Here is a 23,607-nt window from a genome sequence, read left to right on the forward strand (position 1 = left end):
TTCTCTGCCGCGCGCATCTTTTCCCCTTCCCTTTTAGATTCTCTTCTCTCTCTCTATCACCCTCCTAGAATTCTTCCTTCGTTTTCCCGGAGACAAACGCGCCGAAAGACTCGCCGCGACGGTGCAAAATTGCTCCCCGAGCTGAAGAGTGGCCTCTCCTCCGAGACAGGTGGAGGAGAAGGATACTTTAAAAATCCACCGAATCGCGACGTATTTCCTCTGAGGGGCGTATAATTCCCCGCGGAAGTTTATGGAGGGGCCACTAGGGGCATAGTCGATCGAAAGAATACAGGAAAAAATTGTTTCAAATCATCACAGGAACCCGTCAATTCCGGGAGTCGAAGCTATTTTCGGACACACTGTATATACGGTGTTTGAGAAGCGAAACGGGAGATCTCGATGGATCGTTCTTTATAATCGTGTTTGAAAGGCCGTGACCAACGCGTCGGTCAATAAAACCGCTTCCACTTTCGTAACCGTAGAAATCGATCGGCACATTGTTGGCCTGGCGATTCGAGTCGAGCAAACGTCACATTTTTTTTAAGCTCTTTTTTTCCCCGCGATACCAACTCTCTGGCCTCCAGTTCCTCGAGTACTGTCCGTCGGAAACGATCCAGAGGGGCGCAGATTTCGAGTGAATCGCGTGCAACTCGAGAAAACGGCGAAACCGAATATCCCTGATCGAACTGTCGAGAACTTTTCTCGAGCTTCTGTTTCATCTGGAGTATCTGAAAGTCTTGAGTGCTTCGTAGAAATAGACACGATCTTCTTCGTTGCTACCGATCGAAATGAGCTTCTTCAGTATCAAAAGCTCCGACGAATATTTGTATAATAACATACGTGCACAATACGGACCATAAATAAAAACTCACATTTCGATTTATCGTCCACAATCGCATTAAATTCATATGCAAATTTTGTGTCGATGCTCCGCGCCAGATACGTAAATTCTCAGCAAATCCCTTTCAGCCGTGATTCTGCATAAACCAGAACAATCTGTGTTTACCGAAAATTCATCGTCTGCATCCAAGAAGCTTTTGAAACATTCTGGGGTCGTTATTAATTTCTAGATATTTCGGAAAAAAGAAAACCGATGCGTTCCGTAACGATATATATGCAAATCGTTGTTAAAGCATACGAATATATTTCTCTTTCTAGTAAGCTTCTCTCTTGGTAATTACCATTTTGTTTTTCTCATTTGTATTTACCAGTTATATGTTCATTTAGCTTTAATATTCCTCCGATTTATATTTTATTCTAACGGGAATTAACCCGTAAATAAATAAATAATAATAATATATACAGTGGCATATATTTACGGTTCCGTAGTACGGAAAACGGCGTGCCAGACGTAAATGGTTCGGCACTCGTAATAAATTCGAGAATACAAAGTGCCCACGAGGCTGCATCGAGGAAAGCCGAGCAGCCCGAAAGCCTGAAAGATCCCAGAGGAAAGATTCGCGCGTTCCTCTGCTGGTGCAAAGAATTTCGCGCCACGGATTACATGCCACGCCAGGAAAAATCATTTCAGCCGCGCTACGGGAAACAAAGGATAAAGGCTTTGTTGGCCCAGGGTGGTGCTCGAGCTTAAGGCTCGTCTAACTAACGCGATTACTTAGGGTCCCGAAGCTTCCCGTGGCCAGCATTTTACGAGGGATATAAAAGCTACGAGAAAACACTGTAACACTCTTTTATCCATCGCTGTGCTGCGGCTTTATCGTCTTTAGATCGTCTTTCTACGGGTGGTAGAAGCATCGGGACAGAAACCTTGACCATACATAAGTCAACTTGAACTTGACATCCGCGTGCGCACGTTCGTTTCAATGACCACCACGCGACAATCGGTTCGTCGTTCACCATTCTAGACACGAGACGATTAATCTCGATGACTCGACGACTAGAACGGATCATGCACACTGGAAAACTGCTCAGACAGCATGGAAAAGTTCGCTCGATCGCGGTGCGTGATAAACGGGTCGACGAAGCGGAAGAGAGACCCTGTTGGTCGAAGTTCAAAGTGAGGTTAGGTCCATCTAGTCGAACACGCGCGGTGAGTAGATCGGTTAATTGACCACTAATTACTATAGTCGCGTGCACAGCACGTGTACATACGTCTCTGTGCACTGTTGGAATTGGTTTCCTCCGTGCGTCGAACTCGTAATTGAGACACTTTGTACAAAGTGTTGCTTACGCCTCGGTACATATGTAACGGAGACGAGGTTTCTGCCTGTAAACGCGTGCCAACCAGAGCTTGGCCAGCCAGAGTATAATCTTAACTAAAATTAACTTTTCGATCGAGTAACGTCACAGGTTTCTAGCGATTCTATTCTCAGCTGTTGTCATATTTCAACGCTTTCCTGCTTTCCTTCCATCGCAGCTCCCTCTGGATTGTAGAATTGTAGAACGATAATCGAGTGATACTGTCGAATTGAAAATCGGTTTATCGATGGACGAATATCGAGATTTTCTCGAACCAACGCCAGGCACGATTTGAGATTGTTTCTTCTCGACTCGGATGCTGTATCGGATTATTATTAGGCGATAAGGATGGATAGGTAAGATAATAACAAAGCTATGAGCGTTCGCCGCGAGTTTTAATAAAGGACTAGCACGATACGCCCGTGGTCGGCAGGGCACAGACCGTGCGCGCCTAATTTGAAATTTCACGAAGCCAGTCGGGTGTAAAATTAAATTTCTCGTGAACGATGTTCGGACAAACTTGATAAGAGGATCGTTCCTAATTAATACGACGAAGCTTCGCGAGGGAAGAATCCATCCACGGAAAAGAAAAAAAACGTTACGTTTCGCGACACTCCGGGCGTGGCGACGAAATTTTTCATAAATTTCACTTGAACTTTCGAGGCAGCCGCGCTCGCGTAAAAAGGCCCGCGAATAACTTCGTTTATCTTGGTCGGAACTTGGGCGAGGGAAGATGCATTTGCGAGAACTCGGGTTTCTCCATACTTTCGGAATCGTGACGAGCAAAGTAACTTTTTCGCCTTTGGGATCACGCTGGAGATCTTGGAAGTATGAAAATTTTAGGTTAAATGCAGCTGAATTAAGACACCGTTTAGTTCAGTTTCTTGGTTTTTTGTAACGATAACGGTCGTTCGTCGTTTCCGTGATCTTCCAACGCGAATGAATACAATTTCCGTTTCGCGTGAAGCGTCGATTGCTATCTTCAGCAATCCTATTCTCCGCACGGGGAGCTGGCATCTTGGCGGTTACTCGTGGGATTCAATTACGCTAATCAATCGATCTGCCGAGGGGGAAATTCACAGAACGCGTTGCAGCCCTCCCATCGCGTGAAATCTGAACGGCGGAACCCCATGGGGAAATTTGATTGTATCGACTAGTTCCCCGAGTTCAATGTTAACCCTTGCGTGGGCTATCAAATCGATCCGAAATTTTTTTGTTGTAAACAAATTATATTTTGGACAATTTGTTAGCACCATATTATTCTACATAAAAAACCGCAAACCTCGTCCATTAGAAGTTTTCATGTATCTCCTGTGGTTTTCGAGATAGTACTTTCGGGTCGAAACTTCGAGGGGTGGTTTCACCCCCTAAAGTCGCGTCTCAGCCGATAAAAAAAAATACGTGTCCGTTATTTTGGACAGCTTAACAGACATACGAAGTTTCATCAAAATCAGAGGGGACACTTCCGTGCCGTTCCTTGTCAGTCGACAGAGGAGAAACACAGCTGAAGAGGTGTATCAATCTCGGTAATTAATAATTTCAATTAACAGAAGCACCGTACCGTGACGCAATCCCACGTCGATGTTTCAACAGATTTCGCAATATTTCAGGAAAGGGAACCGAATTCAGGAGTAGCTCGGTTTCAATTAACTGGATTGCCGTTGTGCCGTCTCGATCTACGAATATTTCTGTCTCTCACCTTTCCCTTCTTTTTTTTTTATTTTCGTCGATTCGCCCTAGCGACGATCGGGAATCGATAGTCCCCCCCCCCCCCATTTCGTTAATGTAAATCCGGGTACCTAGTTTCCACCTCGCGAGACACCGACCCCCGTTACTCTTTCGCCCTTTCCGTCGTCGTTTCGATACACTTTCGTTTCCCCGTGTTCATCGCATTTCCGTTCCCTTCGCTGGTATCGGATATTCGAAACGCAAATATCGAGATTAAAAGACGCGGGAGGCAACGATCGCGACGAATGAAAACGCGCCCTGTCGTGGTCCCCTTTCGGTTTCGCAACTGTATCTACTCTTGCGAGCAATCTCGGCTTCCGCTAGGGGAAAAAGTGGCGTAGGGGAAAGGGCCTCGTACCACTTGGTAAGTTCATTTCAAGTACTAAAATAAATGTTAAATCGAATGTTAATTGGACATAAATTTCGGTAACTTCCGAAACCAAGCGGAAATATTTATTCTCCTCTGGAACATTTTTCTTTCACTTGGGTATTCGGAAGATCGGTGTGTACGTGTGTCTCCCTAGTAATCGGAAAATTTACCAGAAATAAATTGAGTCGAAAGTTCCCACAATTACTTCCAGTATACCGAACGCGCACCAAAAGTAAAGTCGAACAAAATCGTGTCAAATAAATCTAGTTCATTCGTAGGAATCCCTCTGGCCCATGAATTCAGGCCCCGAAATAAAAACTCACGATTCCTTCCTATAGAATGGAAAAGGGGGGATAAGCCAGGGAAGCGAGAAAGCGTGTAGATCATCTCCGATGTGTAAAATCCCCTTCGGGAGATCTTCTTCGTTCCCTGTGTTCGATCCCCTCGGCCATCGAACTACTTCGGGCATCCATTCTTTTCTTCCCTGCTTTTTTCGACCTCTCGATCCGCTTACCGTTCGATGGAAATCAATTTATTTGCAACTCCAACGCTACGATACGATACGAAAATCTACGAGAAAGTTTTTCGAAAGCACAGAGGGAGGACTATATTCTCGAAGCTGGATTTATATACCGATGTTTCTTAAAGCGAAACGGAAGTTTCCTCGTTCGTTTCCCTCTTTGGAGAAAACGGTCAGGGACGGGCTTTTCAATCTCGATTCTTCTATTGCGTTGGATATTAAAAAAAGAGGACTATAAAATGTCCACGATGCACAGGGACCCGTTTAACGACGTAAAACTGAAAGGAGAGGGAACGTTGTTTCGAGTAGTTTTCTTCGTGAAATTCATCGAAAGCTCGGCTTACCGACAATTACGCGGTCGGTTTCACCTCGAAACTTGCCCGAGCGTTGAAAGAGGGTGCGCGGGAGGGGGCAGTGGACGCGGCGACAGGACGATAGGGTTGAAATACCCGCAACGCTTGATAAACAGCCGCCCTTTGTTGCCGTTCGTGCGAGAGATTTTCAGAGTTGCCGTGCTTTTTCAGCCGTGATTCGAACGTCCAAAGCGACGGGACGATCGACCGAGAGTTTAAGAATCGCCGACCGACTGAAACTCAGTGTTTCGAATACGAAATGTTCGTCCGTTTCGAATTTTGAATCGACTCGGTGTCGCTTTATTTGATATATTGATTTTGACGAAACTTCGTATGTCTGTTAAGCAGTCAAAAATGTGAATGAAAAAAAAAAAAATACAAATAAGACCTTATGTTTTTGGTCGGTTAATACAAAAATTATGCAATAATATCAGCGTCATTTCTTAAAGTGTCAGTAATTGGGTCTTTTACCCTACACTGTTTCCATCCCCTTCTTTAATCCGTACTGTCGCGTTCGACCAATTTTCCATTCAGAGCTACGAAAGAAATGAAACGCAGAGCTAAATGGAAACGGTACTCGGCGTTTTCGCGTTGTTCCTTGGTATACATACACACGCCGTTTTATTCGTCCTGCCCTCGAATCGAAGCGAAACGAGACTGACGAGAGGCGCGAGAAACAAGCGAACCCATTGTGAGCACACGACTCGCGTTTACATTCGAACGAGTTGGAGAATTGTTTCGCGCGACGAGTACCACCGAACAACGGGGGGTTCGAGAATCTTGAACTCGATCGAATGGCACAGTAATTGGGAACGTTGTTACGGTTCGACGTCGAAAAATTCAAACACGGATGCAAGGAACGAGAGCGTGTGTGTCTAAAGGCACACGAATATCTCTGTGGCTTGTAAGGAAAAACGGTGCGTGTAACAATTTCGAAAAATTCGAGTTTATGCATTGATTTAGCCGTAGAACATAGGATTTACGTATTTATCGGAAAGAATGCATGAAAATAAATTTGATGTGTTCAGAAAAATAATGGAATCTAACCGAAGTCCAGTATTCAATTCATAGAACAAATAAAACAACGTAAATTTAGGGAATATGACGATTATTCATATATTTCTATTGCGATCGTTTTTATTTTCTATTAATCTGTTTAAATACGATAAGGAGAAGAAAATGTTCTATACTTTTATTTTACCAGGAATAGCACACTATTTACATACTAGTGGTAGATACGTATATAACTTGTATTTCGCAGAAAACAACGCAATGCAAGGAGGAATATTATGCAAAGTGAAGGAAATATACAGTCAGAATTTTAACCGACGATATCTCGGAAGTGAAAACATGCGACGTTTTCTCCTGACAGCCATAGATATGTATATACATGTAGTTCTACTCGACAGACGAGAGGCAAAACCTCGATAAAAGTTGGATCCCAAGTTAGATTAATCGACTGCCTTAAACTCGAGGCGGAAGTCGTGGCCCGGAGCTTCCATCGAACACGAGACGTTACCGTGAAGCTCGGCGTAACCGCTTTGTAAAAAGCACACCGTGACCTCTCCTATCAAATTCTCGTTACAAACACGGTGAAAGAGCTATTTCTATCCACGATTCACACGGCCTTCGAGCCTTTTAACCCAGACCACGGAACAACAAAAGTTGCCGGAGCGAGTGACTTCGGTCCTATTGATTTTTCCGACTCCATTCCCTGTAACGAGCGTCCGATTTAATGGACAGATTCGTCGTGATCGAGACCACGACGAATGCCTCTAAAATTACTGTCGTTCGGTATTCAAATATTATCTGTCGAAATCCACGTATTATCTCGATATTTCCGAAATTCATTGTCATTTGTGAAATTCTACCGATTGATCGGCGTTCGTTCATAGTACACGAGCGAGTTATCGAGATCCACATGCTGTCGTGGCAATACATTGTTCATTATATAACTCATTTAATCTTTCGTCCCACATTTGCAGATTAAATACTTTCGTCGTGCGTAAGCTGGTATACTTAAACCTTGCTAAGAGCTCGAAACTCGGGACCGCCTGCGAGCATTTAAAATGAACGGACACGATTTCTGATCTTCATAAATCTCGTGCTAGCTTTCAACCGCCTGAATGGTCCCAAGAAATATCCGTCTAATAGTGGTGATAACATGCGAGCATTTAGCCTAAATCTTCTCGCGAGCAGTTAACTTGGAGCTCTTGGTGAGCACGAACGTAAAGCTTTTTGTGAACAGTTATCAAGGATTTACCATACACTGATCTTTCACTGGCAGACACGACCATGCTTATCGAACCACCATTTTGTTGGTAAACGATTTGGTCCTTTCTGCCGTGACTACGCAGAATGTCACAGGGGGAATGGTTCGTGGATCGTTGCGCAATTACCAGAGTGATTAGACGGGGTAATTAATGCCCCGTCCCGAAACGCGCGCATTAATCTTTGCGTACAGTCTCTGCCCTCGTGGAACAACCTCAGCCTTCCATTATTCGACCGTTCTGGGGGTTGGACACGCGATTAAAGCGAGGAATAAAGCGGAAAATAATAATTCATCGATATTTACCTTCTCGTGGTGAATTGGGGGAGAATTTTTCGATGGTGTTTTGGCCTGGAATCCTGACGCCTTCTTCTCGTCGGTACGCAACAAAATACGTTCACAACACTTCTGACCTTCCCTCTTTGATACGCAGGATCCACTAAGAGATTATGCAAATGCAAACGAATCCTCTTACCGTCAACCCGGGGTCAAAATAACTTAAGGTCTTATCGAATCGATTAACCGTCTCCTCCCGAAGCGTATCGGGACCGAGGAGAATGGAAATTTGGACTTCGAGGGGTTATCCTCGAAAGAACCACCAAAGGCCGAAATTATCACCATTGACGGCTTAATGGTGATAAGATTACCGAACGTCGAATTCCGACCGATTTCGCAATCGTTGGACTCGGCGTTGTGTCTCGTAATTCACGGACAATAAAACCGTGAGTAACGTGCCCCGTCTAGAATACAGAAGTTTCACGGTGAAAATACGATCGGACGTGTACCGATGGACCGTCCAGGAAGACGGAATACGGCACAGCCAGGCGGAGATTCCGTACCGTTCGAGCTCGAATGAATGTTTCAGAACGGTCCCTCTTCCTTCCTATTCTCGTTCCTGTGAACTCTCGATCACTTTTTTTTTTCTCTTCTCCTTCGTCTTCTTATCCCGTCGATTTACATCTTATTGGCGTCCGTCGACGTGGCCGTTTCGAAACACGGACTTTCTCGATACCCGTTGGCTTTACGATCGCCCTCACTCTCTTGCCCGAAAGTGCCGCCTTCCATACATACGAACGTACTTACCGATATTCGAGAACAGTCATTAAACCTCGAGTCACTTGGCCGAAGTAAGTGTTGTTATTATTATTTATTCATTTAACGGAGAATAAACACTTTGGTATTAATATACAGGACGGGAAATGAGATTACAAAATTATAAAATTATAAAATAAAGAAGAAAGAAAACTAGAACTAAGTTACCTCATTGTGATAACCAGACTGCGAATATTTATGCAAATATAAATATTTCTTATTGATTTTTCAAAAAGTAACATGGATCGTTATTCGTCTATGTTCAAAAGACAATAGGAGTAGATAAAGTAGGAACGATGATGTTCTTCGTTCTATAGAAAGCAGATGCGCTGTTTCCCTTTTTACGAATGCAACGCAACTCGCGTGCCGGCGATCGTTCGTAATTTAATATTACCTGCGACACACCGTGGTCTTGTCCCAGGAGGGAAACGGGCCGCAGTAGGAGACAGTCGGTAAGCTGCGGGATAAAATATTTAAATCGTTCCGCGGGGCACGTTTGTCAGACAGCAGGCCACGATTGATCCACGTTCCGGTACCTTTATGGATCGTAAAGCTCCGGAAACGAGGAAACGTTAACGGGGTAACTGGACTCCCGTGTCTTTTCGTGAAATGTCCGCGAGTGCTTTCGGAAATTGTCCAGCAAACGATCGCTACAATCTCATTCGATAATTTTCACCAAAAAAAGAAAGGATCTGGAGTGTACAAATTTTGTTCTACAGGATAAGTGCTCGCACGTCCCTGAGACTCGAAAGGACGATTCGTTTTCGCCTTCTTTCATTCTCATTTCGATAAATGAGCGAAACTCCACGAGCACGCGAACTCTTCTCTTTGGTTCTAAACTGGCCTGGTTGAAAATTAGAAACGCAGACCTTGTCTCTCTGGTTAGCGCTCGTCGAGAGATTTTCCGTCGTTTTGCAGTGCCGTGGAACAAAATGCCCCTCTATATTCTTCGGAGACCCGGCGACGCTGGAAACGCGCGGCTCTCGAGGAATACTTTGATAAAAGCGCATTCCCGCCAACTACGAGAGGATTCACGCAAAAGGAAAGGAGCAGTCTCTGGGAATGGAAACATTTGGTGGGGGATCGATTTATACCGACGAACGGAACGTCGATATTGTTTTCTTTGAAATGGGGGAGTGTCCCTTTATTTTTTGTAAAAATTGCGTCTTAAATGCTGAAACGTCTCACGAGGTAAAGCAAGGAAATTTCGTCCGAATTAGACGCGTATATGATCTTATGTCGATGACTGAGAAACGCCAGGTCGAGTGCACTCTCGAGGTGTACCATGCGACGCCTTGGAAATCCTGAAACTGGACCAAAAATCGCTCCTACGAGTGAGAAACCAACCGAGGTTTTTTCCACGGGACTTTTTCTTTCCTTCGGCTGCACGAGGTACGGACTGCATTCGAAACCGCGGCACACTTAAGAAGAAACTTTTTCTGGGATGAAATATCGCGCCCTGTTAGCTCGTTGGCCCAGAAAACCAACCAAGGTGGCGCTGACCTCGACATATATATGAGAGGAATTCGAGCGTGCAAAGAGGGAAAACCTTGCCTAAAGAACTCAAATTTCGAGGTGATAATATAATTACGTAAGAAATTAAAATACCCTCTCGCAACATTATCGTTCGTTTCATCGCCAATTCTAAGTGACTCGAGTTTAACAAGGGCCCTTTAAGAGAGTGAAAACTAACCTCAAAGTCAAATGGACACTTCAACTTTTTCGCGTGTAACTCTTAAAGTACAAGAGATAGAAAAAAAAATGTTAGAAACAAAAGTTTAATGATACAATTAACGATACAATAATCTTCTGTAAACAAAATTTTGGGATGAGTTTTTAAAAATTTTGGATAACATTTTCTTAAAGGAAAAAGTTATTTCAAATCATCCTAGCAACCCCTCATTTCCAGGAGTCGATTGAGTAATCTTCGAAGGGAAAGAAGAATAGCCACGCGAAGGGGTTGGCTCGTTTTTCCTTTCGTTCGTTATCCTCTTGTTCCCAGCGGTTAAAATGTTTCGTAGAAAGTCCCCCGCGCGAGAAAGTCCTACGATTCATTTTTTTTTTTTCCAAGTCGCGGCTTCACGAAAGCCTTCGATCGCATACATTACGTATGGTAATGTCCCACACGAATGGAAAGTTTGTCTCGAGGCGAAGGAACAAAGTACAATGTTCTCTCTCTACCAGCGTTCATTGTCGACAAGCGCTCGCCCGAAACTTGCCAGTCGAGGTGAAAAACTTTCCCCCCTTTCTCCTAGCGAATTGTACGAACTCGGGGAGAGGGGAAATTTCAAAATATAGAGTCGTCCGCGTCGAGGGGGAGGGGGCCAACCGAACCGACATTTTTCTCCCTTGGAAAATCCGTAGAAGCGGAACCTTATCGCAGCAGAAGAGAGAGTTTCCTTCGGAGACTCGTTCGTTTCAAATTCCGCGGATACAGGACCCTCTGCGATAAATGAAACGTCGATCGTCATCCAGGAATACTGTCTCTCCAAAGGTCAATTTTCCGGCGTAGGAATCTCTACTGGTTAACGTTCGATAATAATGATTTCTTAAAATACAATCTTTTTACGTAGGTATTATTTCTTTTGCCAAATTTGAAGTACAAAAATAACAAAATACTTCATTATCAAATTATTTCAGACTCAAAGTGAATTGGATGGTTATGTCCAGCCAGTTTTTGTTGTATCCTGTATACAAGGACCCGATGGAAATGAGTCTAATTAACCGGTCGGTACCCGCGTATACGCCTGTAGGCCCTAATTAACGGCGAGTCGGATCGTAAACGAAATTTAAACGATCTTATCGCCTTGTCTGAAAAAAATAAATATACGACTCGACTTCAAACTGAATCGTCAAAACACGATGTTTTCGTATCGTTGTCGAGAATGGCGATTCGTTGGACTTCTTTTAGATTTTTATAACAACTATCACGGGTATGTACAGTTTATTCGATGCGCTGCAACAACCTCTTCGGCCGGAGGGATCCAAAGCAGACGGTATCAATGGCAGAAAAATTAAGCGTATAATTACGTAACATGACGGATGTTATGCAATAGGACGTAATTGTTAACGATGACAATAGCATTGACGGTGTAATACAAGTCACTGGTACGTCGTTAGTAATTACTAGACTGGGGATTTTTATGCAAAATAATATTATACTCGTCAGTTCCGCGAAATGTAAATGGCCCAATAATGCTCTGACTCACGCAGAAATAAAATCTTCCTTTCGTGTGAAATTACAGCGAGCATGTTGCAGCAGCTAGAAGGTCTGTTGGTGGTTTCGGTTTCAGAGACAAGAGAGACAAGCCCGTATCGATGCACTAAATGCAAAGTCGATACTTATTGAACATGCCCCGGGGAGTAGCGAAAGAAAGAAGGGACGAATATTCTCAAAGAGTGCGAGGCACTATCGTATTTCTGGTCGAGTAGCTGTTTCTTCGCATAAACCAACACACGGCCACGATCTTCCTTCGCGCCTCGACTTTTCTCTCTAGTTGCTAGGCTCTAGCTGCTATAGAAAAGGTCGAGTCTGGCTCCTCTAGCATCACCTTATCGTTTTCTTCACTTTACCAACGAAGTGAGTCATTTCTAGACTGCGGATTTTTATGCAAAGTCGGACTTTACAAAGTGATTCAAAAGTAGGAAATTCTTTCTTTCCTTAAGTATCCTATTGGGTTAAAAATAAAATAGAGAACTCGTTCCATTCGATGAAAGTTTTGTCGTTTATTTTATTTCACTGTGTACTACAGGTTATAAATGTATAAAATCCGCAGTCTAGTCATTTCAAACTGTGATGTATTCAGCGTCGCTAGCACAACCGAATCGAACGACCCAGAAAACGAAGAAAGAACAGGGAATCATTTATTATTGTGCCTTTATGACACTCGAGATGCCTGTCACTGGTGAGATCGTCGACAGTATTCAGACTCCTCGAGGCTTGTCTGTCGCTGAAACAAAAAAAATAATCGAACATGAAGATTTTGCTACGCCGTAACTAAATGGCAAGGATAATTTAGTTTTAAATCAATAATTCCACTTAAATTTGTAATTTTAAACTGAGTTCCACCACACGACATAAAGTTATGTTATTAACCGTAACATAAAACAGTATTTATTCACAATTGTACAATTATACAGCATTAACTATTTACTATAATATACACGTCAAATATATTACATCTGTTCTCTAACATGTCACATCTCAGATTCTCTTTTTAAATACTCTCGTTTCCAGCGAAACGACCACACGATCCACGTATCGACCCTCGAAGTCGGAGGTTATTTCATTTGTAACGTGTGGCCACATTTGCGGTTTCAAACGACACAACAATATTTTCCATCGAGACTGAAAGGTTTTCTTAATTAATCCCTCCGATTCGTCGGAAGCTGAGCGCGAACGCCACCCGACAAGCCGAGTGTCTCGATCAAAGGCTCCTCGGTCGATTGTTCCCTCGAACAAAAGGCTGAACTTCCCCGAGAGAAAAGAGTATTTCGATGTTTGGTGGACGTGAACGTTGACTACGAACTTCCGGAACTTTCTAAAACAGAAAAAGTTTTTCCGTCTTCCGCACAACGCATCCCCCGCCGATCTCTCTTTTATCGGATCGTGGAAGAAGATCAACGAAAAATTGTTTTCCAAGTTTTTTTTTTTTCAGTGGTAGCTCTCTCTCTCGATTACCGAACCGAATAGTCCGTGAGTACAAATTTCTGATTCGTCCCGTAGAGACGGTTCCTTACAATTCGACGTTTTATTTATCAGCGACAAGTCGGAAATGGAATTTTCCTTCTCCGTAGAGGTTGGAAACTATTCCGGTCGAGGATGGAAACGTTTTAGTTTTAAAACGCCCGGCGACAAATCTCTCTCCATCCCCCTCCATTCCTCGTGCTTCGTGATCCGTGTGCAAAGTGGCGTTCAAACGATCGTGGAAATACTTGCCAGCAGCCAGAGGGGGGATCGAGATTCCCCGGACGTTTTTCCGAGCTGCGAAACGCCTGCGTGCATTCTAGTTCGAACAGATACCGCTACGCGATAAGAGCACCTCCGGTTTAAGGGGTCTCCCTACTGCGACGGGTCAAAAAAATCGGTTTGTTTCTTTTTTTACATTTTCTCAAGGCTTAATATTTCAAAACCATAATCCCAAAAGGATTTCACTTGAGTGCGATGGGACACAATAAACTCCCGATGATCGAGCACTAATGGTTCAAGGGTCGGCCACGTTTATGGCTACCGCTATATCTTTGACGCAGCTACTTATACCAGCAATAGCTTATTTCGGATAAGCCAACCGCAGAAAAAAAAAACAAAACAAAAATTCGTAAAAAGAGGAGAAAGAGAGGGCTCGACCGCGTGGGGAAAGTCGCGGGTTAAGTGGTTTTGTTCTCAAACAAAAGAGGAAAAGCTTGGGTCCACCCCTGCAGAGGGTGGGATGGGATGGGAGAAAAGGCAGGTTTTTACCTTCTTGTCCTGGCTTCTCTAACGACCCTCTCGAGCCGCCGGCGAACAGAGACGACGGCCTGAAACGAGAAAAGGATGAAAGCGGGAAACATGGTAGAAAAGTGTAGAATGTTGGCGGGGAAGAGATCGGGGGGAGGCAAAAGGCGACGGCCACACGAGGCCCGACGTCGAGGCTCGAAAAAATTGCGGTTACGTGCCAAAGTGGTCAGGGGTTTCGGGACGAACACCCGTGTTATATGCCGTTCGTCGTTCCTGAAGAGGCCAGATTATGCGACGGTCATTAAGCCGTCGTCCATCGCCGGGGCTTGACAGTGCTCGGGGAAAAAAACTCACGAACGAACCGGAGACAGATCAAAAAGGAAACGAGTAGAACGATGGGAGTGAAGAGCGATGTGGAATTCCTTCGAGAGAATCGGGGACGATTGAACGAGAACCGTTCGACGAATATACCGTGGAACGAAGATACACATATTTCGAACCCAAAGTCCGAGTGTATTGAGTCACACCTTTGAAACTCTAGAGGTGAGCGAATCAGTAGTGCAAAAACCTTGGAACTGTTTGGAAAGAATTCTACGGGAAACAGTGGCTAGCTTGGATAGAAATGGTGGTCAATATTGCAGTCAGTTCTCCTGTGCGATGGACTTACAGTGTTTGCAACGGAACGAGATGTCCACTTAATTTAATTTAATTCAATTCATACGGGTATGAATCCTTTTTAGAATATATCGAAATAAACAGTGGAAGTGTTCTTGTCTACCCAGCATGATAAAGTACGTGACAATCACGTCAGAAAAGTGGTAAATTTTTTGTTTAAGTCACTCAGTGAATTTCAGAGATTTATTCGGCTACTGTAAAAATACGTGGTGTTGCAAATTCTAATTAACATCATTTTTACATTATATTAAAAACTAAACGACTTTGAACGAAATAATTTTTACCATCGGTAGGAGTGAAGAAGTTGTCATTTTTTTTTTTTTAAAAGTAGACTTTAGTGGACTACGGTTTGTATTACCGATTCGCGACCACACATCACGTCGTAGGAATTAGGTCAACGCGAGGACAAACTCGATCGAAATTCGTCTTTCAGGAAAAACAAAAAAAAAAAAAACAGCGAAAACGTACACGTTCCATTACGGAGGAAATTTTTCTGTACAGGCTTTGTGTGCCCCGTAAAAGTCCTCGAAACAATTCCATTGGGATCGGCACAGTTCGATTTCGTTGGGTGTGGAGCCACGATCGGGCGCACGATAATTAGTGCAGACGGAATCGGCGGAGGGTTGGACGTTGCGTTAATCCTCAAAGCTGCTGGTATTTGTAAAGCCTCGAAATCCTGTCGAAGGTTCCGAGCAAGCGTTCGCTCGAATGCCAGCCAATACGCTTCGTATGCGTGTGTACGCGTAAAAGCAACGTGTCGGAGCCTCTGGTAGAAATTTTGTCGGTGGATCGAATATCGTTTGCGATTCGACGATTGCAGTCGTCCAGAGTCTGTCGATACTTGACAAAGAGATGACCCGTTTACAGCTACAAGATCGAACGATTTATTCGTTGGAATTCACATAGGTGGGATGCAGTTTTGCGAACCCTTGAACAAAAAAAAAAAAAGAGTCCGAAAGCGACATAACTATCACATTAAAGGTTAGGAAATAGGTCAAAATTTCGAACTCTTTTTTGCTTAATAACTTTTCAATGGATGGATCCCTGAACTCAAAATTGATATTTTTGCATGTTATTTGATACGTAGATTCGATCAATACAAATTTTCAGTGAAAAAAAAAATTTTCCAGAGATAAATTTCACATCCTAATTTTATTATATAAAATGATACAAACACTTCTCTCTACAAAGGCGACCACCGAACAACTGAATTGCACAAGGGGGAGGGAAACTTATTGCGTCATTCAAACTCCTACCAACTTACAAAACTACAACCTTACAACCTAAATCTTTTATTGACACTCAACGCAGCTTTTACGCGCGAATTAAATTGTACGTGTATACGCGACGAGACTTCCTCGACGTCCCTGAAAAGGCAGGGACAGGATTCTTCCTACAAGATCGCCGCCATCGCTAACGCTTAGTAAACAAAGCTGGCCTTCCCAGAGGCCAGTGCACCAGACGCTGCTGGGGCCCGCCATATTTGCAATTCCTATCGCGTTTCTTCGACGCCTCGAGTTTGTGTGTGTGTGTGCTTGCAATAACGATCGACTCTTTAAATATTTGCTCCGTGGATCGCGATACGTTGCATAGGAATAGAAGTGTCTAAAGCCGCCATTGCCTCGGCCGTTGAACGGCGATCCCCCTACGATTCGGAAATATAATCCACCGTCCCGGAAATTTTCCACGCGTCCCTCTGCCCGTCTGGAGTGTAGCCAACCGACCGCAAAATGAAATTGTTTCAGGCTGGTTCCACATTCGATGGATTACGTTCTCCGTTCTTCGTGGCCATCTATGGATACACTCGCCGGGAAACTGAAAATTCTTAGATCTCTGGCTCGTAAAAATAGCCGGGATATTTATTCGCTATGTTGTTCCAGATGTACGCGTGGCCCTGACACTATTTATGGGTTTTCAGAGAATGGTAGCACAGGTTGATCCTTGTCCAAATTCAAATTTCATTAGTTTTCGAAATGATCGATATTAAGTGTATTTTTTCAGTTATTACCACATTTTACTAGAATAATGACTGCGGTAATTTCGGTTCACGAAATCCCCTTTCTGAACAACGGCGAGACGCTAACAAGGCTAAAACCCAACGAATCAACCGTTCCTGGGATGTTCGAATGAAACACTTTAAACCCTTTACGAGGAAAACGTCACTTCCCTTCAGGCAGAATATTCATGTTACCGTTGATTTCCAGCGTTATTCCGTGCCGTCGACGCATTATCAACGACAAAAGGGAAAACCAGGCGTCGCTCGATTGAAATTTCACGAGATGCGACGGTAAATAAGAAAATCGCGCGGGTATTCTCTCGGCTGGGGGGATATCTGGTATTTCGAACACGTCCACCGACGCGCGAAACGGAGAATTGCCCCCACTCCTCTGTTCGTTGTAACTTCCGTTGTGGGCCGGGTATCGACGGCCACGGGAGACGGGAAACCCCCTCTGGAAATCACGTTTCTTTAAGACACGAAAGAAAACTTTGTTAACGTAGTTGAAACGAAATGGAATTTCGGGTGTACCGTTTAAATAAAAAAGAAGGTAGTTGAGATAGATAAAGAGGGATGGTTGGAAGGAAAATCCAGAAACGGTCGCGGGGAATTAGTTTCTCGCGGCACGAGGTAAAAAGGTTAGGTTCACCTCGAGCGTTGGTCATTTTTTTTTTCTCTTGTTTCGCGCGCTCCCGCGTAATCTGTCGCGCCGAGAAGTCCAGAAAACTCGTCGGGGCAACACAACGCACACAAACGCGGTGGTCGTTTGTTGTCGTCGACGCTCCGTGGCAGATTAACGAGTTTATTTAATTCGACCCCGGGCAGGCGATATTAATTTCCCCCGGCAGGAAAGGCAGAGTTGTTTTCGCTGAGGCGCGCGCGTTCGGCAAAACGGCCGTGTCCTCGTTTATGGTGCACGCAATATTTCGCGTGCGCGCTGCGTGTAAAATCCTCTGTGTGTTGGCGGGCCAACCGCGCCACGGCTGGTGCGTAGAAGCCATTTTAACAGTGGTTCTCGTTTGCCCACCACCGTATGCATGTGTGTGCAGCTGTGTACACGGTAAACTCCTCCGATTACCTCTCTCACCGGCGAAAAGTTTCGTCGGCCCAGAAGCTAAAGTAGAGCAGCTCGAAATTCATATTGTTTCGTTTAGGAAACACGCGAAAATTCTAGCTGCTGCTCGCCTCATTAACGAGTTTCTCGGGATAATCATCATCTTCGTTTGTAGGCGCAGCGAATACAAAACGAATTGTACTTCAGTGAAGCCAACGACCTCTCGTTCCTTTTTTTTTTTTCCTACTTGCACGTTCACGGTTTCCGCGTTATGAACGGATCCCGTCCACGGAAAGCATTGCGTGGACGATTTTTTAAAACGGTTTCCCCGTATCGGTTGAATATTCATGAAAAGCCCGGAGGCCGGAGACCTCGTAGTGGCATCGATGGAAGACTGCCTTGCAAACTGTATATTTCATGGAGACGAGTCTCGATTCCGCGTGTATCCCCTCTAGTATAATTCTTCGTGCCCGAAATTACGTGCGTAGATGTTGAAAAGAGCGGGAAAAATACTGCCTGCAGCAGCTGCACCGGTAAACCTCGTGTCGCGAGCCACGTTAACGTCAAAATGGGACTCGGGTTGAGCCCCTGGGGTTTCTGGCGCCTCGACGAAGACACTTTAATCGCCCGTCACAATTTCTGTCCGTGACAACAGCCTAAGATACTCCAGTTTTACTGGCTATCGAGTCTTTTTATTATACTTTCACTCAAGACGTTACCTTTGATCATTGAAGAATACCTACGGACGTATAGGTTAGGTGTGTACGTGTGCGCGGTTGCATAATCTCTACATCCCATCAGTGTATATATGTATACCACGAGCCTTTGAAAACATTAACGAAACCTGTGTGACCTGATTCCCGATCGGATATTGCGCGTTGTTTTTTCTGTCCCACGGACAGAGTCGCAAAAATTACAAAAGCGCCGAAGGTCGTCGAGGTCGGGATACGCATCAGTTCTTCGCTTTAAGCGGAAATCTTTTTGTACGTTTTCACGTGACGGTAAAAGTCATGGCTTTTGTTGTTCTACCACTGTATGACAATGTGAATCAATGTCACAACGCTACATCGAGTTTTCACGACGACAGAAATCGTAACACTTAGCGTCATGACTGTAAAAATCACAATTTACTGTCACGTGGAAACGTACCATAAGAGTTAAACAGAAGCTCTGCTCGTGACGCGAGAATTTGCTTTCTTTTCTGCAATTTCTCAGAGAGCCGTTGCAGAATCCTTTCTGTAACCTAACAGACTCGCGTCTCTTGCAATTCCTCGCGAATTACTGAACCACGATTCGTCGGATGTGTACAGACACGCCCTCTCGAGGATTTTTTCTCGAGGCACCGTAAGACGGTCGGTGTGAGAAATCCTTCGTGGCAAAGGATATGACGCGTCCGTTCGCAGAAACTCCGAAAATGGATACATAATTCTTTTCGCTGGATTATACGTTTTGGGTTCTCTTACCCGCCAGCAAGAAGCGGTTAGACTGACATTGCGCTAGAGGATTTATTACACCCGGACCAACGGGACTCTCACTTCCGCTATCCGTATTCCATTCTTCTCGATGTGAATTTTCCTTCTCGCAACATACACGTGACCGACTTTCCTTCTTTCACGAGAACGAAGAATAGCGAGGCCCACTCACGGAGAATAGAGAAACTATAACAATTCGATCGATCGACTGTCTAGGAATACATAAGTTCTTGGTCGCAAAGAGTATTGAAACGTATGTATTTAGAAAATTACGTGTCCACGGCAGAACAAAGCTTTCTCGATGCAGAGGGCACAGTATACACGTATTACACGAGAAAATGGTATCTGCACCGAAGAAGACAAAAAATACGTACGCAGTGCTGTATAGCTCGGTTTCGAGAACTCTGCGCGTATGGTTGGTTGGTTAGTTGTTAGCGTCTGTGTCCAGTAGGGGGTGCCAGCAGGGGGCTAACTTCACAAATTATTGCCAGCCATTTGTTACACGGTTCGCTCGACCGCGCAGCTGTTTTCCCGCGAATCAGTCTGTGGTTTCCGAGCGTATTAATCGGATTCGCGTGACCTAACGGCGCACGGTTAATTGCACGAGATATATCACGCTCTGAGAAAAACCACCAACACCGTGCACTACGTAACTTTGCCGTTACAGAGTTTCTGGCGAGGAACTGATGACCAAATGTCAGCCGTCGAAGTAAGAAATGTTAGGTTATCTGGGGATGCGTGAGGAAGCGCTTTGGAAGTATTCAGAGCACAGAATGTTAGTAACGAACAACGATTTATTCACATGTCAGGAATATAGATATTAATACCTATCGGAACCAAAATATGCGTCGACTTCGAACATCTGTTAACAGGTGGGGTTATTAACATTGCGTTCCTCGATGTACCCTAACGAGCAAACTCTGCTTCCACTAGGGGAAAAAGTGGTATAAGAGAAAGGCCTCCTACCACTTGGTAAATTTATTTCCAATACTGAAATAAATCTTAAATCGAATGTTAATTTGCCATAAATTTCAGTAATTTCTGATTCCAAGTGGTAGGAGACCCTTCCCTTACGCCACTTTTTCCCCTAGCGGAAAGTGCGTTTGCAGGTCACTGTACCGATCGTTCGGTCGGTAAGGTCGGAATCTTACCGTTCCTAGCAATTGTTTGTTTTTCATATGTAGAGTCTGATCTTGTGATCGTCTATAACGGATGTATGGTTTTGTTTTGCAGGCGTGCGACTGTCTGGGGATCAGCAAGGAGTGCGACTACTTCGGTTTAAAGTATCAGAACGCGAAAGGCGAGGAACTCTGGTTGAATCTGAGGAATCCCATAGAGAGGCAAACTGGGGGCGGTGTGCCGCCTCTGAGGTTCGCGTTAAGGGTTAAGTTTTGGGTGCCGCCTCACCTGTTGCTACAGGAAGCCACCAGGTAAGAAAAAACCCGTTTCATATTGTCGAAACGTCACGCCTCGGGTCGCTCAAGGTCTTGGGAACACGGTTACTCATAGGTTATATACGCGTCCGTTCGTGCATAACTTAACCACGATATCACTTTTTGCCATCGTTCGATCGCTCGAAAGTGAACAGAAGAATCCTTTGGCGTTCGATAGTTAGATCGATTCCTCGTTTCGCTGCGAGTTTCGCAAGAGCTGCGAAACAGACGAGAAGTATTTCATCGCGGCCGTCCCTGACTTCGAATTGGAAAATCGATTTCCTGAAAAGAATCCTCTCTGTCCTCGCGCACGAGGCGCTGAGAATCCGCCAGCTTGATCGATCGATCGACGGTTCCGTTGAAAGAGCTTTCCCTCGTTTCAGATCGTCAAACGAGCACGTACGAAATTGCATGCCGGGATCGAAATACGGTCTGTGCTGATTGTGCCGCATAATATCAACGCTGAATACACAGGGTGTCCCGTAATAAGCATCGGGTCGGAAATCCTGTTTCTCGTATCCAGGATATACAAAAAAGAAGCGATAAAAGTGTTTTAAATGGAGTCGAAGGCGGATGATCGAGTCGCTGATTGGTCCTCGAAGGAATCATAGGGTTTTCGTGGCAGAAGACCATCTTGGGTTATACAGCAGTCTGGTATACGTGAAACAGATAAGAGAAAGTTAGAGATGGTAAGCAGCTGGATGTTGCGTTGCCTTTACAATAGGGCCATCGTTTCTGGATGAGATATGGTCACGGAGTGGAGAAGTCAAAGTCCTCCAATATCAAAAGCCTCTGACTACGACACGTTTATTTTACAATTACGTTTCCGGACACGTGGCACTAGAGGTAGTCCATTTAGGTGGATCGCAAAGCGATCGTGTCGACGGTAGACTACAACGTGAATTTTTCAACCACGTAAACGTAATTCCATTTTAATCGCGGTCGCTCGAATTGGCTCTCGGTGAGAGAAGGTAAACGCAGCGACGAGTAATGTGTCCGACACGCGAATTAATTCGTCGCGTCGAGGCGGACTACGGTAATTGCGCGCCAGCTGACGCGACCGTTCGTTCGTTTCGCTACCAACACTCCTGCGTTCAGCAACACGTGTTCCCAGATTTACACCGTCGAATCCTGTCCTGTCCCAGGGGCTATGAAAAATTTCGGAAATCGACGAGAGCAAGATTAAATCACTCGCCGTGATATCTCCTCGATTCGAGGTTCACCGTTTTCGAGCTTTCCACCGCGTTCCCTCTCTTTCTCCCTGCATTCGCGTTTTGCTCTCAAATATTACGCGCTTGAATCAAGCTTAAGCGTACCACGGTTTTTCCATTGGAATTCTTCGTTCGTGACGGCGAAGCCGATTACGGAAATTTATCTCCGTTTCTTTCCTGGCTGTCTCTTAAACTGTGTGTTATAATTCAATGAGGATACCTTGTGTGTCGCGATTGTAATGCATTCACGCCCTTATCTATTTGTCACCTACAAATATTTTGCAGTCTTATCGGTTTTCTGTTTCGATGCGTCATACTGTACCGACCACCGCAAAATGTCACTCTTGATCGTAAGTCAACCGAAGATGGCAGTTTCGGTTCCTCTTGCGTCCATCGCACGATCGTTTATATCGACGCGTGCGCTGAGTCACTGACTACAATATGATAATATGTAGATACATACGCGTGTAGCATTCGTCTAATCCCGTGAATTGAAAACGCTGATAAGCAGACGGTTGGTTAATCGGCCGATTGTTTTCGAGCGTCTACGGTCGCTGGCCGTTATCGAAAACCGATGAATATTTCATGACTACGTTATCCCGTTCGTCGTCGTCTCGACTGCCCTGGCTTATTTCCGAATCGATTAAACGTTCCTGGCCGTGTCCTACGCGGCTTGTAATGTCTTGTAAGACCGTCAGAATGACTGTCTTTACTATAAGCTTACCGTGCAATCGATGCAACATTTTTTTAAAATGTATATTTCAATAATCAACTGGAATATTGCTGTCGGATGACCGTACTAGTACGACATTTCAAACACAAAAACCATCCTGCCAGCAAAGTATTAAGCTGCGTCTCCATTATGCCGATCGGCAAAACCGAACATATGGGGATATGTCATCGACACGTGCCAACAGGCCGCGTGGCATAATGGGAACACAAAATAGGCCGATCGGTTTTGCCGGTCGATTTTGCCGATCGGCATAATGGTGACGCAGCTTTAAACGGTACGTGCACCTGAATGGAATCGGTATTGCGCGACGAAGAGTCTAAACGCGACAGCTCGTTCAACTGGAAGCAGAGGCATTACCTGGTAGGGGAACTTATTTCTCGCGGGAACGATTTTACTCGTCGTCGTCGTACCATCGAAGGCCAAGAGACGACATAATTTCACCAACTTTCACAGATTGTCGCGCGTCTCCGGCGCCGTGCGAATTAACGCGTGCACCGTATTAAACGTCGTTTGAATATATGTATATATCTCGGTTAATATCTTTTCGGGTCGTTTAAACGCTCGTGTCAACGACCAGAGGGACGAATTAACTTACGATCGTGTCATGAATATTTCAACCCTGGGCGTTCGATGCCAACGCGAGGGATACGGGGCAGATGAACTCCCGTCGACGAGATTAAAGGCCGACCGTTAAAACCAGCGTCGGGGGACGTGTATTAAAAGACGAAAAAAGGTGTAATATTTTTAATAAGATTGCCTCGGTACTGCCATCCGTCGCGTGCACCCGGCACTCGATCGATTATTCCAGAATTTCATTACGGTGAAATCAATGATGTCGTTTCGCGCTTGCTTTTCCCGATAGTCGGAAATACGGCTGAACAGCTTTCCGTTACGGCAATATTAATTATTGATATTTATCTTATATTCTTTCGGCGATCGAATTATTTTTCGAGAACCTGGAATATCGCATTCGTTGTTACTTCCATACCAGTCGAGTAACCTCAAAGTTACCTCAAAATCGTTGCCCAGAATTCCTGGTGTTACCTTGTAAACACGTTTGTTACC

At 44.6% G+C, this 23,607-nt stretch overlaps 1 protein-coding gene across 1 annotated transcript in view; it reads left to right on the forward strand.

Annotated features, from left to right (window-relative positions):
• The window catches only part of LOC107187201 (E3 ubiquitin-protein ligase MYLIP), a 70,208-nt gene that overhangs the window by 38,085 nt on the left and 8,516 nt on the right, over positions 1 to 23,607 (forward strand). The window contains exon 2 of the mRNA XM_015575227.1: positions 20,399 to 20,595. Within this exon, the coding sequence (XP_015430713.1) occupies positions 20,399 to 20,595 (197 nt within the window). The remainder of the gene's footprint in view (positions 1 to 20,398; positions 20,596 to 23,607) is intronic.

Source organism: Dufourea novaeangliae, unplaced genomic scaffold, assembly GCF_001272555.1.
Source record: "Dufourea novaeangliae isolate 0120121106 unplaced genomic scaffold, ASM127255v1 scaffold99, whole genome shotgun sequence".
Taxonomy (NCBI): Eukaryota; Metazoa; Arthropoda; class Insecta; order Hymenoptera; family Halictidae; genus Dufourea; species Dufourea novaeangliae.